Source organism: Musca autumnalis, unplaced genomic scaffold (genome assembly GCF_047663935.1).
Source record: "Musca autumnalis isolate F117 unplaced genomic scaffold, ASM4766393v1 scaffold_1, whole genome shotgun sequence".
Lineage (NCBI taxonomy): Eukaryota > Metazoa > Arthropoda > Insecta > Diptera > Muscidae > Musca > Musca autumnalis.
Genome location: NW_027411644.1, coordinates 331,933,965 through 331,953,323, shown reverse-complemented (window position 1 = coordinate 331,953,323; position 19,359 = coordinate 331,933,965). Strand labels below are relative to the sequence as shown.

Genomic DNA, 19,359 nt, shown 5'->3' with positions numbered 1-19,359 from the left:
CAAATAAAGTTGATAAATATGAGTGTATCTTCACACTGCACAGTGGTCGCTGCCATTGGCCAAAATTAAAAAAATGATAGTCTAATTTTTGGTACCAAATGTGTTCATATCTACTCCTAACATATTAAACTTCTCTAAAATAAATTTCTTACTGTACTCTTTGAGAATGGGACCAAAAAAGAGAAAATTTAACAGGTTGGATTTCTAGGTGATTCAGTGCAAAAGTTAGGTGAAAGTAAAATATCAATATCAAACTAAATGGACTCTATATTGACCAAACTTAATTCGAATATTGAAAAACAATGTATTAACTTAATTTTTATGCAGTTTTGTGTTTGTTCATTTTTAGGATTCATTATTGAATAAGTGTGCTGACTAAAGGACTTTTGTAATGTCATTTCTTCAATATAATTCAATTTCATGTAAAGTTTTAATTATGTTCCCCCTCTTTCCCCCTAACGAAATTTTTTTAAAAGATCAGCAGTAGTCTAAGGATTATATTTTTCAAACTTTCAGCTGCATCTTTTCGCATCTTTGGAACTGGTTCGAAAAATACTAAGGGTACATTTCAGGGTGTTTTTGTCATTTTTTCAAATGAGCAGGTGATACATTTCAGCTTTTTAAATATATAGAAGAGGCATTGTGAGGTTCAGTTATATGAAGGAAACGTTAAAATGTGGTCCTCAATGTAAAATTGGAAAAATTCAGCCATTTTGATTGATTATTACTGTTAGAACCCTAAAAATACCGAATATTGGGCGGTACCTATTTATGGGGACAAAAATCTGAGGGTGGACCTACATTAATCGACAATTTTCTGGGGGTAGCCTACATCCACGAAAGATTAAGTGGCATTTCGGCCATTCCGATTTAATAACTTATATGTAACCCTCAAAATTCCGAAAATCTGGACCCTATCAAAACGTGGACCCAGTTAAAAAAAATTTTGCTAGAAGGTTTTCTAACACTAGGGAATACCGATAGCCAAATTTTAGCCAATTTCACTGAAAGATGTGGTCAAGACCCCAAAAATGCCTGAAATCAGATGGTACCGTTCTATGGGGGCTATACCTAACCTTGGACCTAAATTGAATTTTTTTTCTTCTTTTTATTTGTGTTTCTAAACTAGCCTTTACTGAAATTTTCGTATTTTTATCTGCTCAGGAAGTATTTTTGGCCGCTCTTCCCATACAAGTTCGACCACAGTGCACTGTGTGTAATTTTTTGAGTCATGGTTTATTAACCATATTCTGACTCCACACTGTGATATAACACCAAAAATGAGACGTGTGTCGCCGTTTTTTCGTATGTCACTTTCGCGGTTATAAGCCTCCAAAGGTTTGAGGATTTGATGTAAAAGGGGTCATTTAGTCAGGACAATATCTCCCAAACCGTTAGGAAATTTGAATTTATCTTAGAGGCAAAGTTGTAGCTCTTGTCTTAAAGAACAAAAATTGTGAACACATATAATCCATCAAACTTCAACTGCAAGGTCAAAATCGCCATGGTAAAATTTCTTTTAAAAATTTTTCTCAAGTTTTGTTATACAGCGAGACACGTGCCCTCTCTTTTTTGGTCTTCTCTCACGCTGCGGTGTCAGAATATGGTTTATAATTTTGGTGTTGCACAGTGTTATTAAATAAAATAAATAAAATTCATGACAAAGTATTTAAATGAGATAATATAAATGCAAAACAGCTCGAGAAAGAGATGATTAGCGCCGATATAGATCAACTTTTAAAGACAACGATTGTGCAACTTTTACAGGCTGCGTCCATTAAAAATCAGGTTTATGGGTAGTGTTGGGCATTTAAAGAGATGCAGCGTGTCGTGGGTTTTTGTCATTTGGTAACGTGCTATCAATTCTGGCCAAATGCGAACTGAGGCGACTGCATTGTCTGGCTGAAAACACTGTCGCTTGGCGTAAAAGGTGCTATGGCTCGAAGGTTAAATAGTATTTTCAGAAGTGGTGTATTAGCTCAGATACTTAAATTGTTCTTTTGACGTGTCAAAATTAATACTGCGGAATTAATTTGTTGAGCAAATTCTCTACAAAATATTTTATACCCGTCATTCGTCTACGTCAAACTCTCGTATCGTTCTCATTCTCGGTAGTGATTCCACCCACTAAAGCGCCTATTGTTCGTCCTTCCATTACGTTACCTCTGTATGTATTGGTATTGTATTTAATTTGTAATTAAAATGTTGTTATATTATTTTATTGTTTCTGTTTGCAAGTGACTGCGTGTTGCTTTGTAGCGACATGTACGCTTTATTAAGTACCAACGCTGGAAGCCATGTTAACATAATAAACTACCAGGTTAAATACCTGACTACCCAGGGCGCAAGTTGTAGGCCCATGCCGCCTTATCGATGTGTTTGCCAAATTCTGACAATATAATTTATGAATAGCATACAGAAGCTATGGAAAATTTCACCATGTCCATGCAACTCATCCCTATTGTTGTACTCAGTGCCAAGGACAGAAATTAAAATGAACATAAATTTTTAAATTTCAATTTAAGTGTGAGCCATTTATTGTCTATAAATTTAATAGGGTTTTTGGCAAATTTAAGCCTGGGGCTTTTTTGTTGTTAATGCGTAATTGGGTTTGGCATCAGTGGCTCTGACACTTTCTACACAGACAGGTGCTAATGTTTACAAAGGAATTAATATATATTTTTTTGCTTGGTTGTCGTTTGGTTCAACTCCATTACCTTTCGCAATCATGTGACTACATACCCACTTCACAAGTCGACAGAGAATGTGAACCTAAATTGAAAATTTATGTTGGTAAAATTTTGTTACCGCAAATTTTCAATTTGTCTACCACCCTTGTGGTGTCGCGTACATTCAAACTGCCACAAACGAGTATCAGACAGCATCATACATGAGCACATTTACACAAACTTAAATTTTTACTTCATTACTTAAAGTGTTGGAGAATTATTAAAAATGTGCAGTAGGGTTATATTTTGTTTTTAAATATTAAATAAACTAAATTGTAGTATTTAGAAATGTGGTGTCACCAAATGTATTGAACTTTAAAGGTTACAATATATTCTATGCTACTTATAGTTGAAAAAAAGACAAATACTTCTTTCCTTTTTTTGAAATTTGCAAATAGCGGCAACACTGAACAGACTAAACTTGTCATCGACCTTTGATTTTTCGTATATAGTTTATAGGGCTGTGATTACGATGTCTATATCTGCTGAGCATCCAACTGTGGTGTATTTAATTCAAAAGGTCTATGCTTTGTAGTCCTTCTGCAATAATCCACGCAAACCAGTCAATGACATTTTCATGTGCGAATGGCAGCTGCAAATTTGTTACGACCACAAACAAACCCTTTATCAATTTTCGATAACTTAATTAAAACAAATTGAAATTTGGTCAACAATGTCGGTTTTATGTTGAGTGCGTGGTGGCTACTTCTGTTGAATTTGTCCACAAAGAGGAGTTCCGTGACATGGAATATATTTTTGAATTTATATCATAAGCAGTTAGAAGCACTTTCGTCTATGTGTTCCAACCTTTTTTATGTATGGATTGGCAAGGCACTGTGTCAGTTGTAGATGGATGGTTGTTGCCAGGGTATCTATCGTAGCTATAATATGTATGGATTCGTGGAATGGGAAACTAAGACCTGTTATGTGAACGGTGTGCCAGATTTTTGCATTTATGTGTGAAACATAACTAGAAATAAACTATAATCTATGTATGTATATCTTCTGTTCAAAGCTATTCACATAGACAACTAGAATTTTCTATTCCACGAATATGAATACCAAACTCGATTTTTTCAGATTCTTCTAATCAGTAATCAATGAACGAACCTCAGGGTGATGGCATGCCGTATGCAATCATGTTTCTGTGTGTGTGTGACCGCAGTGGGAACTTTGCAATGTGCATCATGAACCCAGCGGTCAAATATGTTTTTAAACGAAAGGGATTGATGACATGCAACCATAAAAAACACTAGCACCACCAATTGAAAAATCTGTATAAATGCATTAAAAGATTATCTATATATATATAAAATTCTCCTGTCACGGTGTTCGGCTTTGAACTCCTCCGAAACGGCTGGACCGAATTTGATGACATTTTGTATGTGGAGTTTGTAGGTCTGAGAATAGGTTTTTAACTAATTTTTATAGTGGTCAATGGAGTGACCAGGGTACCTCCCACACAAATTTTTTTTAACAAAACGTGAAATCGAAGGTATTTTCCAACCTATTGTTTAAAAATTGTTTGCAATGTTATGGTAATTATTACCCTGACCCTGAATGATCATCGCGGAAGTGAAATATCGCGGTCCACATTTTTTTCTCAAAAATGTATAATTGCAGATAATATCCGTAATGTTAGTACGCGTGTCTTTAAAAGCGCTATAAAAACTGGCTTCAATAAGTTAGGCATTGCGGTCAACTTCACAATTTTCACAGTAAAATTCCGATAATTTGAAATGGCACTTGACCAAAATTCCAAAACAATCGATTGGGAAATCAGCCAAAGTTCTTCAAAATATCGAAATAACAGCTTTCAATGCAAATTCTCATAGTATAACGGGAAGTAGTGGTCTCGGGTGACCTCCCCCACAGCTGTTTTGACCAAAACGTGAAATTTCAGATATTATTATTGGTAATTGGTGGTTGGTGTGTTGGTAGTAGAAATCCGTTGTAGAAAAAAGTTGTAGTTGTAAATGTTTATACCGGGACCTCAAAAACGGGCGAGCAACGCGGGCCGGGTCAGCTAGTATTAATATAAAAAATCAATAAATAAACTTAATTACGCATATCTAACAAAAAATGGGGACCGATATTCCCATTATCAATCTTAGCTCCGCATTTCAATGATTTAGTTACGTCTTAATACCAAATTAATTCTAATTTGGTAGATGAATCGTTTGGTGCTGGTATAAGAGGGGTATGCCGGAACGTCTACATATAAAGAAAATTCTATGCAAAGATATTTTCTACCGAATTACGATAATGAATTACTTAAAATGTATCCATATGACGCGTTTTGTTTACTTTGAACTCTAAATTTTATAATGCTAATGTTATCCTTTGCAATATAATCGTATCTATGTTCCTTAACAGAAATAATTTTAATTCTCTTTTAAAAAATTAAATTGTCGCTAGATTTTTAATACGATACGCTCCCTTGAGGAACACCATGCTTTACTGACCCAACGACTCCTTTTATTCCTTCAAATTCAATAAATTGTTTCCTACTTCTAATGTAACTCTCGAAGAGTTTTAGCTCTTTTTCTCTCAGACCCTAGTAGGGCAGTTTCCGAAGTAGGTCATTATGATCGACGATGTAAAGGCCCGTTATTATATCCTTTCTGTAGTTAAATGCCGGCCGGTATCGGGAGATAACCCTTTTTTATTCTTACAAGTTTGCTCTAATAATAAGTGTCAGATATATTAAAGGAACATTGTATTCCTTGCGTAAATTCAAATCAACCAAAAATCTGGTTAACATTTTTGGTTTTGGTCCATTTTACCCCTTACGGTCATCACCAACATCTAATGGGGTCTATTTCGGTCGGAACTCGACCTATCTCAGAAATTTCGTGACGATTGCTCCATAATTTAGGCCTGGAATTTTATTAAAATTTTTAATGGACGGACGGTCACACATAGTACGATCGCTTTATCTCTTGAGAGATGAAAAATGGCAAAGGGGATCTGTGACGAACACTTCGCGATGTTACATGAATATTGGACAAAACAAACTTATAATACCCTTTCCCACATTGTTGAGTAGAGTATAAATATTTTATTTAAAAAATCCGTAAATTGTAGGAAAAGGTCGTAAGTCCCTGTAAAAATACAAAGATGTACAAGGAAAAGGTCGTAAGTCCAAAGACATCCAATTATCTCCCAAACTCGATGCTTCTAGCACCACAATAAAATATTTAATACAGGAAGCGCTGGAATGTTTTTTCTTTCTCTTGAAAAATGTATGAAAATGGACTTACGACCTTTTCCGACGAGGCATACAATTTTAAAATTTGAGTAAAAAAGCAACATTCAGTAACACTCCCATCGCCGGGAATAATCACGATATTGGTAGCGATTAGCTAATTTTTTTTTAAGTTTGCAGTTCATTTGGTAAGAATTACTATCTGTAATAGAGAGTAAAATGAAGTTGAGCCATTGGAGGAATACTCCAGACTTAAGCAAACATAATTATTACAAAATATTGAGTACGCGGATGCGCTAAATATGTGTTAATATTTAATCCAAAATATGATTGGTGGGGCTATGCCAGTTCATAAAGAATCCAAAAACTTATTATTATTATGAAGGTGCAAATTTTATTAATATGACATAAAATTTATCTAATCAATTCCCCCATATTAAGAAACGAAAATTCGTGCTATGGGGTTGCCATCAAGTAAATAGTGGGAAAGACGAATTCAGGGCGTTTTTATAGTTATAAGTTTAAATGTGAAACACCTTTAAAATAATAATACGAATTCCCCAGAAGAATTCACCAAACAAGCGACGAAAGGTAGGAAATAAAAAACCATAAAATCTTTGTTTTATTTGTTCAAATTATAAGAGGTCTGAAAGCTTAGGCAAAACCAACAACAAAATGCCGAACCTATAATTTTGTAATGATGGCAATATTTTGGAATGTACCGAAATTGGGCCATTCTAATACCATTACATTTTGCCTCTGTAATTTATATGCTTCGTATCGATCCTATGAAATGACAAGTCTATGCATTTTAAATGAGATTACTCAGGACCTTAAGATTATTTCATTGTATGTATGCAACGCAGCCTTGCCATATCCAACATTTTGCTTTACTTCAGTTCTGTCTGCTGACAGCTGTCTAATGAACATGACGCACTTTTCAGCGATACTCAGCTACACCGATTGATACAAGCCGACAACAGACGGTCCAGCTGTTGCTGTCGTCGTTGTTCTTATGGCTGGATGGGGGTAAATTTACATTTTGATGCAAATGTCGTATGCCGCCGAAGTTGCTTTTGCATCTGCAACTGATATCTGTTCAGTGGTATGTGGGTGACACTCTGTCAAGTGATATTTTATGCTATTTCAAGTGGGTTGGAATGTTGAAGAACCCCTGAAACGAACTGCGATTCAAAGCACTCGGCCATGGGTAAAGAAGTTGCATTGAAGCGTGTAGTCTGCAGTTTAACTTCATATATTGGAAAAATGCAAATTTATGAAAAAGTCATTAACAACACACATATAAACATACATATATAAATTTAAATGCTAAGATGCTTATGTCTCCCCGCAAACAATTGCCTATGATAAATAAGTGTTGAAATCAATCAAACCTCAGGCACACGTAAACAGATTTGCGTTTTATAAAGATTTGATTCTGAAAATAATGGATTTTCTATGCTCTTGATGGATTGTGTCAAAATTAGGGTTACTCTTACAAACCGTGACTTGATGGATTGTGTCAAAATTAGGGTTACTCTTACAAACCGTGATATTTAGATGCCATTCACCATCACAACCTCGTATCTTAAAAAATAAAATATTTCAGAAGATATAAAAACGGTCGTTTAATTGCAAGTATTGGGGAATTCGATGTATTCAATTCTTAATATATTGTATTTAATAATTGTATTTAAAGTTTTACACAACTAATAATGTACCAAAAAATGAATCGTTTTTTTATTTCTCCTGGAAAATGTTACTTTTAATGTACGATGTTGAGAACGTAAAGCATCGATATCGTATTTGTTTGCATTCGTGTGGCATTTACAATTCAAAACACCCTTGACTTTGAGCAGATAAAATCTGTTGTGCCTACGCAAATTACTTAGATATGGAATACGTCGTAACATCACTTTTTTAACATTTTTTATTCAACTTTGTACCACTTTAAACTAACTTTAATTTTATTTTACTTTGTTTACACATTGTAAGGTTCTTGTGGGTTGCGATAGCCAATTTATCTGCAAACAAACATTTGCAATGTTATATTCGAAATGTTGATAAAAACTTATTCGATATCGATTACTATAATGACAAGTGGAAACCTTTCGATCTCAAAATAAACTTGATACAGTAGAACTTCGATAATTCGTAATTCAAGGGACCAGCCAATTTTTACGAATTATCGAAGATTACGATTTATCGAGATTACGAATTAACGAGGTTAAAATAAAAAAATACGAATTATCGAGGTTTTTTCATTTATTGAAAAACTTATATAAAAATTCTAAAAAAACAAAAACTGTTATTCATACAGCTTAAATGAGTACACTTGATTTGAAAACTAAAATAAATGAAATTAAACATGAAAATAGTCTGTTAAATAATGATTCGTCATGACTTGATAACTTCTTCATGATTGTCACCATCACTTTCTTCATTTTGCCCTGAAATTTGTTCCAAAAAATCGTCATCTCCCAAATTTCCAATAACACCAACGTCATTATCCACATTTACGTATTCTTCAAAGGTAACGACATTCTCGGAATTAAAAGGAATACGTTGAAACTCGTTATTGATATTTACTATCGATTCATCGCATAAATTGTAGATCAAATCCTTAACAAAACCGCAAGCTCGCAAGCAATTTTGAATACACGATTTGATTATGTTTACCCAACGGTAAAAGCCGTTTACAGCGCTTAGTGATCGTGTAATTTGGCAAGAATGATTGATGCTATCAATTTGGTGCGTAAACATTTGTAATAAAAAGATGTTACCAACAAAATTGTAACATTTTTATGAAATTTGAAAATGTTTTGAGGTGAAAAAATTACGAATTATCGAGGGGACCAAAATGCATGTAATTATTACGAAATATCGCGATTTTTTCAAGGGACCGGCAGTTTGTTACGAATTATCGAAGATTACGAATTATCGAGGTACGAATTATCGAAGTTCTACTGTATTGAATTAGAACATTGGATTTCTGTATTGACAATCAGGGAGTACCAAATGTTTCCGCTTCAGATTTCACCATAGATTTCGAATCATTTTTACTCCACTAAAGTCCTTTCAACTTCAAGAGCTTCAAGTATAATGATATCTGTGACTTGAACTGATTGTTGTCGTGTTATTGTCGTTGGTATGTGGGGGGAGATATTTTCCACTAAAATTAAACCATGTCGTTGTGGCTGGCTTGTGTTCGTGTGTTGCAACCCTTCATTCAGGGTCATTGAAGATGTAATGAGATATGAATGTGTATATGCAGATGCAATGCCTCCCTCTCTATTCACCATCTAACGATGTCAGTGTCACTGTCTTTCATTTGTTTTTTTTTTGTCTCCAGTGATATGCAGGCATTGGACAGGGCGTTAGATGGTAGTTGGGGTTGTGTCTGAGCTTTTCATTTGAATTTAAAGCATACTTCAAAAGACTTTTTTCAACAGCCATGGCTTTTTTAATTAATTTTAATGATTCCATTTTCACAGCAATGCCAAATCCCTAAACGTGCAATGACTGTTTGTTAGGTTGGCAGCCGATTTTATTCGCAGGCTCTCATAGCCGCTTTTGTTGGTTGGTGGAACACTTAACAGCGTCGCTGCCGCAATTCTTGTTATTATGGATAAGTCATTGTTGTCCTGTTGCCAACCAACGCCATTTCATGTTGAAGTGTTGATTACTGTGATTTGTAAATTCATTTTTTTATTTTATTTTTTGTCATGGAACTGCTGGATTATTCTGACATTTTGGAGACATTTTTCCAAGTAAATTAATTACATATAATGAGTCGTGAGATGAGGGGGAGAAATTGCGTTGCGCACTGTATGGTAGAAATTATATATATACTTACAATATTTGTAAAGAGAATCAAAACGAAAATAGAAATATGTATGTTTTTTGTATGTATACATTCATATGTACTCCTATATATTTGAATGTCTTAATTTTTAATGTATATTTCTCTCATTAAAATGTTTATTTCCAAGATACCAGGTATAAAAGGTAAGACATCGTCATCAAAGATATACATATGTATATAAAGATTGGAAAACTCAATTGTTAACATGCGTCAATAGATGGGGTAAAGCTCTGTTGTTATGATACCATAACAACATAATACCTGTTCCAGAACCTGCTAGAATCTACACATTTTTACGACTATAACAAATTTTTCTTTATAGTACGTTTATAAAAAACCGGATTTAACAAACCCACTGGGTTTTAAATGTCAATTCTATTGCTTATATTTCAAATAAATCCACATAACGAAGGTTAACTCTGCAAACAGCTATAATATAAACATGGCCTTATGTTATCGAAAAAAAGTAAAAAGTTGCAGATTCTTGGAGTTCTGTAACAGACCAATAGTTAACCATTTCTGGAGATTTTAACCGCTAACTACAAACTCAATGAACTGGAAACTTCTATGGAATAAAGCTTGAGTTCAAATGTTTGCTTTTCCACAATTTGTATAGCCGAATTGCGCTTTAATGTAGTTTTTGGCATTAACATACCCCCGTTGTTGATAAAATGTTCATATGCTTCATTGCTATAACATATCAAAATATTATAACTTATTATTTTTATTACTTAATTAAATTTATAAACAAAGTCATAAAACGTAAAAACGTCAGAAGTAAACGTCCCCAATTTTAGAAACTGCAATATAAAGTTTGTGGCAGTGACTTCCTTCTTAATTAATTCATAAAAAATGCAAAAAGACAAAAAAAAATTTTTGAATAAATAACAAAGCCTGTGATTAACTTCGTTGCTCTTTCCTTGGTTCTGTGTATAGGATTCATTTGGAACGACATGCAACTACATTCACCACAAATAGACACTGTGTTGAGCGAACATATAAAAACGTCCGGAAGCCACTCATTTACTTAAATCGTTTCCGCCAACTTTAATGCATACACACGGCATGCTGAGGATATAGTTTGTATCCACACACACACTTACACATCGATGTTTGCAATGGTCGTTTGTCTCCCTGTTCTTCGTTTTTAAAAGCCCACATTACATGACCGGTGCTGACAGTGTAAGTTTGGTTTCAAAGTGTGATTACATTTGCATGTCCTTTTAAAATCCTTTCTTCAAATGGAAACGAAATTTTGTACTGCCAATATATGTACATATGAATGAAAGTTGTTTCACAAATACCTTGCCACGCTCTTCTTGTTAAACATAACACCCTATGTGAAGAAGAATGTGTGATGAAAACTGTTTTTCAAACAATAAACTTTAAACAAATTAAATTTAAATAAGTATTTTTAATGGAAAAACATAATAGCATTTATGAGGAGGTAAGTAGTTTCGGGACTCTCCACAAGTCTTCATCCATTGCAATATGGACCCAATGACAGGTTTTCGAGATAACAAGTCACTGGAAAAAGCTGTATCATCAAAATTTCGTTCCGCTATTTATATTTATAGAGCATAAAACACGTCTGCAAAATTTGATATCAATCCGTAGATGTACCATAATTTCTAATTTTTTTTATTTTCGCGAATAATCAAAAAATTAAAAAAAATCTAGGAGCAAATCTTAATTATGCTACCTCAGAGTCCCTATAAACCTCTAAAAATAAATTAAAAATACGTACAGAATCTATACAACGCGTAAAAAATATGAAACTATAATATATAAACATTGGCTTTATAAAATGCATATTAAAGCATTTGCCAAAGAGAGAAAACTTATTGTTAAAATATTATTCGTAATATATTTTTTGGTTCGATTAGAAAAATTAAAAAAAAATATATATGGGAGTCCTCCAACTATTTCGGTATATTCACATACAATAATTAATGTATTCTGCTAAAACTTCATCAAGAAATATGGCTTACTATAGCGAAATCTTAGTTGCATACTGTGATAACTTATTTTTTTATTCCTTGTTTATTCCTCTTGGGAACATAGGACTTCTACAAAGTTATTCCATCTTAATCTGTCACGACATAATACTTTAATTTCATCGAATGATTTGTTTGTCTTCTTCAGGTCTGCATGCAATGCAAATGGGTTCCATTCAATTGCTGCCCTTGGAATAGCTTCTGGGGGCTTTTAGAGGGTATGCCCAATCCATTTCTATTTCCGCCTCATGATTTGCTTTCCAATCTTCTCTTCATTAGTCAAGGTGAGCAGATCGGCATTGGAAATTGTTCTTGGCCAAAGTATTCCACATATTATCCGTAGGCATTTGTTGATAAAAGTTTGCAGCCGTTTGGATATGATCTTAGACATGAGCCATGTTTCGCTTCCGTATAAAAGTGTGGACTTAACGCATAAATTAAAAAGTATTATTTTTGTTTTAAGGGAGATTTAAGTGGCCCTCCAGGTCTTGTTCAGACGATGAAAAGCAGATCTTGCCTTTTTTGAGTCTGTTTGTTACATCTTCTTCCGCGCTGTTGTTGGTTGCCATTATACTTCCCAAATAGCAGAAATTGTTCGTGTAGCTATGTATGTGATTTTCAATCACGAAGTGGTTGTCTATTATGTAGTTTAATCGCATCGCAAATGTTTTTTCTATATTGATTTCAAGACCGACCTTTTTCGCCATGTTAACCAGGTCATTAAGTTTGCTCTGCATATCGGTAAATTTTTGAGACAGTAGACATACGTCGTCCGCATAATGTAAGTCTTCTAGATGTTGGTTGAAGTTACAGATAATTCCTCTTTTCTGCTTGCTCAATTTTATCATTGTCTCGCCAAGAACGATGGCAAAAAGTAGTGGTGATAGTGGGCAGCCTTGTTTTGCGACGGCTTTGATACAAAAAGGTTCGCTGATCATCCCATTGTGCCTCACATGCAAAGAAGCATTTTGGTACATCGCTCGTATTAAATGAAGAATTTTTGCTGGGACACACTTCGAGTACAATGCATCCCATATTGCTGTCCGCTTTATCGAGTCAAAAGCTTTTTTGAAGTCAACAAAAACTAGATAAAGCGGAGATCTCCATTCTACTGACTGTTCCATAATTATTCGGAGCGTGTTCGTTTGATTCAAGCAGCTTCAATGGGGCCTGAAACCTGCTTGTTCTTCTCTCAATGCTTCTTCAACACATTTCAATCTATCCTTTATTATGGTAGCCATTCTTTTATATATGGTATTTAAAAGTGTTATACCCCTCCAGTTGTTGCAATCTGTGAGATCGTTCTTTTTTGGGGAGTTTGATAATGGCTCCATTTGTCCATGCATCTGAAAGGTTTTCATGCGTCCATGCATGTTGTATATATGGTGCGAGTTTTTTCGCTGCTGCCAAGGAGTTTGTTTAGAGCAGTTCGGGTGGGATTCCGACTTCTCCCGGAGCTTTATGTTTCTTTAACTTCGTTATGACGCTTTTTATTTCGTCGATGTCGGGGGTGGCCTTAGTGATGTTGTTGTTAATTTCTGGGCGTGCTATTGCTTCGTAACGAGTAGGATCGTCGTCATAACTTATACTTTCACAGTGTTGTTTCCACCTTCTTGTTTGTTCTTCTGTTGTTGTAAGCAGTTTGCCATTGGTGTATTTTATCAGTTGGTTTTTGTGCTTATTGCTATTTGATATATGACTGATTATTTGATGGCTGGCTAGGTTCCTTAGATTCGCACGTTTATCATTTCTGGCCGATTTTTTAACTTCCTTTGCTACCTCTTTATATTTGCTTATAAAATCCATGTTGTCGTTCCTTTGTATTTATACCCTATACCACAATGTGGAAAAGGGTATTATTTGTTTGTTTTGGTAAAAATTTAAGTAACACCGCGAAATATTCGTCGGAGACCCCCAATGTGGTATACCAATCTTCATATCTCTACGAGATAAAGCGATTTTGAGGTGTGTGTCCGTCTGTCCATTATAAATTGTAAACACGCTCCAGGCCGCAATTATGGACCGATCGTCACGTAATTTTGTATGGAGGTCGGGTTCAGATCAGAGTAGATACCTATTCTTATTGGTGATGATCGTGAAATATTTAGCGGGTGAAATGGACCAAAAACATAATATTTATCCAATTTTCTAGCGGCTCTGTAGGTATCAATAATAGTCCGATCAACGCGTAATTTTAAATAAGGTAAGAGTATATCACAAAGGAGAAGCTTTCAATTTGAGATGGCGATCGGATCATCAATATAAAAGTAGTCCCCCTTGTCCTTCAATGAATGTTCTTGCTAAATATTTTTTTAGTTTTAGTCTAAGCAAATATTTAAAGTAAATCTATATTTAAAGTAAATCATGACATAGTTCATTAACATGTTCAAAAATGTTTAAATATTAACATTGTGTGTAAGTGCGTCCGCATCAACCTAGAGTTTCAAAAATTTATATTCAAAATTTAGCATCACTGACAAATCATTCTGCATCATCCTCATTTATATTCTCTCTATGCACTATCCTTCATGCATAGGAACATATGTATATATACATATGCTCATGTTTGTCTGTACATATGTGTCAATCTTGACATGACCGAATGAATGAGTTTAAATGTGAACGAATTGGTCTTTGTATATCTACGGACAAACTGTGTTTATTGAACGGATAGTGAGGTTTATGCCCCTGTTGCTTACGTTACTGCTGCTTCGGCTGTTTATGGGGCCTTAACGAATGTTTTCCAAAACCTTCCTAAATGGATGAGTGTGGCTACATCGTTTGTGTTGTGCCTTCAATATTTGTTTTTCCAATGATGTTCTCCACATAAAAATGTTAAATGCTATTAACAATAGGATGTCTAAAGACAAGTCGAAATGAAAGTGTATTTTAATTATGGAAGTTTTTTTTGGAAAAACAGACTTCAAAAATAATTTGGAGCCGTAAGTTTTCACAAAATATTCTTATCACAAAGATATCTAGACATTAAATGAATAAAACTCAAAGGACTATAATTGTTCCACAAACATCCCATACTGGACAAGGGAGACTTCTCTCAAGGACAAGGGAGACTTCATATTAGCTCAATGATAAGGGACCTACTGTTTATTGCCGAGTCCGAACGGCGTGTCGTAAGACACCACTTGTAGAGAAGTTGTTCATGGCTGAAATACTCAGGAAATGTCGCCAACATTACTGAGGGGTATTTTGCCAGGGTTGAAATTTTTGATGCACCACGGTGGCACCCAAACTCAAAGGACTATAAGAAGAAAATATACTACAATTTAAGGCTAAGATAATTAATCTTAAATATTCTGATTTTGAAAAAAAACATATTTAATGTATAATATTTTGCCTGTTATGGTGCAGATCATTTCGATGTAATTATCGTTCACCTTTCATCATCATTTTTTATATTAATTTTTGTTAATTTCCCGGTGGAGTTGTGCTTAATGATCGAAGATGTTTTTGCAAGCGAAAAAGGAAGGAAATTCTCACACAACCACCAAATTATCCGACCGGTTTTGCTGTTAATTGTGCTTCTCTTGGCAATGCTTCTAATTATATACTTATAGCGAAGTTGTTGTAATATTGTAACTGCGAATATTGTAATTAAGAGACCAAGCATATCATAGAAGTTTGATTTTCTAAATGCAATGTTGATGGGTGCAATTTAGCCTTCACCCAAGCTCAGGTTAATATTGGATAACATTGTTCGGTATTTCAGGCATGTGAAATAAATCTAAAAGTAGGTCCGCACTTTTTTTTTGGAATGCCGCTCGGACTTAACGAAGAAAGAACTCTACCCTTGTACTTTCTTGAATATTCCCGGAAAATGAATTTTTTTTGCGCTTATCGACAATATTAAACTAGAACCCAAAATACGTATGATAAAAGTTATTAACTAAATTCAAATTATATCGATACGGTAATGTTATATTTATTTTAATATGTTATTATTATGTTTCGCAGTCCCGGTGCGCTCTAATGTCCATATTATTGTATAAGCCATAGTTGCTGGTATTGATCAGGTGCGGATAGTGTATTTGGCAGGCTGAAGCAAACAAACCAATCACATGTATTTGGCCAAATTGCGGTTAAGCAATGTTGATTGCAGCAACAGCAACAACAGAGCGAACTATCGCAATTGGCAACGGTAACAGCATCCGCTTCCAGCGGCAATAACAACAAAAAAATCACAAATCACAAACATTTGTTAGAAAAAAAAAAACAAAACAAAAATGCAAAAGGCATTGTCCCGTATCGGCGTAGAAAATAAACCATGGAAACATTTGAAAAGAAAAAAAAAACAGACGAAACAAATTCATTTTGTCTACAAAACAGAACGACATTGCAATGCATTGGTGGCTGCAATGAGGTTGGGTTCAGTGTAAGTGGTTTGATTGCATCAGTGGTTATTGGTGGTTGCAGTAATGATTAATGTAAATATGGAATAACATCAACACATCGGCCATTGGGGATGGAGGAAATACTTTGCCAAATTGATAATTGGAACATTGATAAATTTGATTGTGAACGTATGTGCCCCTGTGTTGAGTGAATAAAATTAATAATATATTGATTTATTTAATTAGATTAATACATTTGTATTTGAACACAATATATGGTAAAAAGCAAAGAAATCGATGAATCCGAGTTTCACGCTTTCATAATTCGCGAACTGTTAACAATTCTATATAATATTACCGAAGATCTTTAAAATGGATCGTTTTAGGCGGGGTATCATAATATAGACCATGGGAAAAAAGCCAACAGGTTTTTATGTTCCCTACTGATTTCTGGCCTAACCTTGCATTTTCTATATATCCACTACATCCACCTAAAATTGATGCTGAATTTTGGAGTTTTTTGAAGTTTCAAATAATCCGGGCGCCCCACGAAATAATATTCAAAACTGATTATAGGATTACAGTATTCTTTATTTTACTTGCGAACAATTTAACGATGAATGCAAAAATTATAGCTTTGTTGAGGAGGACTCACATCTCAAGATTATCCACTGAAATCGTGGGTTTATCTATCTGATATATTATAAAGTTTGGATCTCGATCCAGCATTTATGTTTTTCTGCATGGAGAACTACAACAAACCGCTCTCAAATGTCAAAAAATGCTGTCACAATATATGAGAGATTTACCACAAAATATGGACCAAAATTGGTCATATTTTTGCTTACCCCGTATCCCAAAAAAAAAAAAACGTAATTTTATTCATAGTCAGTTAAGATTTGCTAAAACACTACGTTTTCGCATCCAATTGTATGATTTCAGTTTCTGTGTTTTATACCCAAATATTGGGTATGTTAATGGGTATTTACCATTTGGGTATTTACCCATTTCTCATCTCTAATTAGAGACCAAATTCGAAAATTTGATGAATAAATTTTCTTAAAAACCCTATTTTTGCGTGTAAAATTTACAAGTGTCATTCAATTTCCTTTGAACTCCCCGTTTAGTTACTTTACTCGACGGTTCAAATAATCCCTTTGGCGTTCGAATCCAACCGCTAAAACTGCGGAAATAGATACTTTGAAAGTGGGAGAATCACATAACTATATATACCGGCCAATTTTGTGAACGCGAACAGATATGAAACCAAAACCTTTTCATTAACCTCTATATCAACAAGTAAACAGTATCAGTCGGCTTTGTCGACAGAGATATACCCTCAACCTGTGAAAATTGAAACACTTTTTTCCAAACAGACCCTGAATTGCACTTAGACACAAATGTTGAACTTTTGTGGGGGAAGTAGCCTAAGGAGTGGACCGATATGAGCCATTTTAGAAGTTAAACTAAATTTGAACAGAATATAAGGAGTACAAAGTTTTGTCCAAAATGGTTGGCCCGTTCAAGAGATATCGCTATATTTTAGTGGCATGTTTTAAATACCGAGGGAAAGTACCGGAAGTTGGGAATCGGTAGAAGATGGGCAACTTCGATCTGAAACTAAGTTTAGACAAAATATGCCAAAGGCCAAATTTTAGACCGAATCGGTTCATTAGTTCGAGACTTTTCGTGCTCTCCAGCCAATAAATATGGTGGCATAGGGGGTTTCCACACCTTTCGGGCTGTTTTCTCAAGAAGTGTGGACCGACAGAGTTCATAGTGGAACCTCATCTAAATCTGGTAGAAATTTTTTTGTATGGACCAAATCGTTTATTTTCTCCAAGAGTTATCAGGCGTACAAATTTTCCGAATATTTTCGAACTTTTGTGGGGTAGGTACCTAAAGGAGTGGACCTATGTATATGGCCCATTTTCGAACTTAAACCAAATTTGGACAACATTTGAGAGTTATCGTGTGCACCAGCCAGACAGACAGACGGACGGACATGGCTAAATCGACTACAAATTGTCTGAAACGGATTTCGTCCAAAAACACTTGGGGTCTAAAACCATTATTTCGGCAGGTATGAAAGTGTATATACCCCCGTTAGCATAAATGTTGAGGGTACAAAAATCGCAGGTGGGCTCGCATACATATCAACGATATACTTATTAATTTTAAATGAAGTAAAATTATAAGATGTCCTTGACACCACATTCAACCATTCCGAACCAAAAAAAGTCCCCCATGGAAAACATTTTACTTTCATTTTGCCACAGTTGCTGCTTCATAAATAAATATGTATATACGCGAATACCAACAAAGAGCTGAGATATTTTTGCATACCAACACGCTTAGCTTATGCGAATGCCAACAGACATGTTTTAAACAGTTTAAGAGCCTCTTGGTGCCTTTGTGCAGGCTATTTTGTATATCACAGCGAACTGCCCCCGATATAATGATGATACCTAGGAATACTTGAAGTGCCTGTGCGTGTTCATGATTTATAAGCTTACAATGCAATACACCGGCAGTAGCAGCATCACGTCAATCTGCCATTCCCGGACGACATGTTCGGCCAGATATTTGTGTTTGTTTGTTTGCAAGGTTTGCTAAAGTGAACCAAATACCGCCTAAAGTATACCCAGTGCTACTAAATGTATTACAGATGCGCAGGAGCGCATATTCAGGTAAAGATTACACGGCAATGGAATGTGCTACTAGTTGATAGGTGTGTGTGTGTGTGAAAGTATGTGGGTGAAATGTGTAGATACCATGGAATGATGTTACTGCAAAACTTACATCGACATTGATGCCAGACACCGGAAAGACTAGTGTCGGAGGTGACTCTTTTGGCACGTAGCGATAGAATTCCTCAGTACCAAAATACCAACGCACCGAGTATAACGCCGCCTGCAAAGAAAAAAATACAAAAACACTCACTTGTAGAAATAGATATGTAAGAAAAATGAAGATGAACAGCATCAGTTTTAGAAACAATTTTACTTGCAATTAATTTAATTAGGAAATTTTTTAGCTCCGTCGTACACGATAGTAATATTTTACTCGAATGAAGGCAACGGCACAATGGAAAGTAAACATTTTTGCATGAGCAAATTTTCAATTTAGGATAATTTTTATGATATTTAACGGTAGCATTGGTAATGTAGTTTGGTTGACACCAACACACATTTGTAACAAAATTCAAATC

General features: G+C 34.8%; 1 protein-coding gene across 1 annotated transcript in view; it reads right to left on the bottom strand.

The window, feature by feature from the left end:
- beat-VI (Immunoglobulin domain-containing protein beaten path VI) overlaps positions 1–19,359 on the bottom strand; it is a 179,194-nt gene that overhangs the window by 1,945 nt on the left and 157,890 nt on the right. The window contains exon 5 of the mRNA XM_073962969.1: positions 18,951–19,061. Coding sequence (XP_073819070.1) covers positions 18,951–19,061 — 111 coding nt within the window. The remainder of the gene's footprint in view (positions 1–18,950; positions 19,062–19,359) is intronic.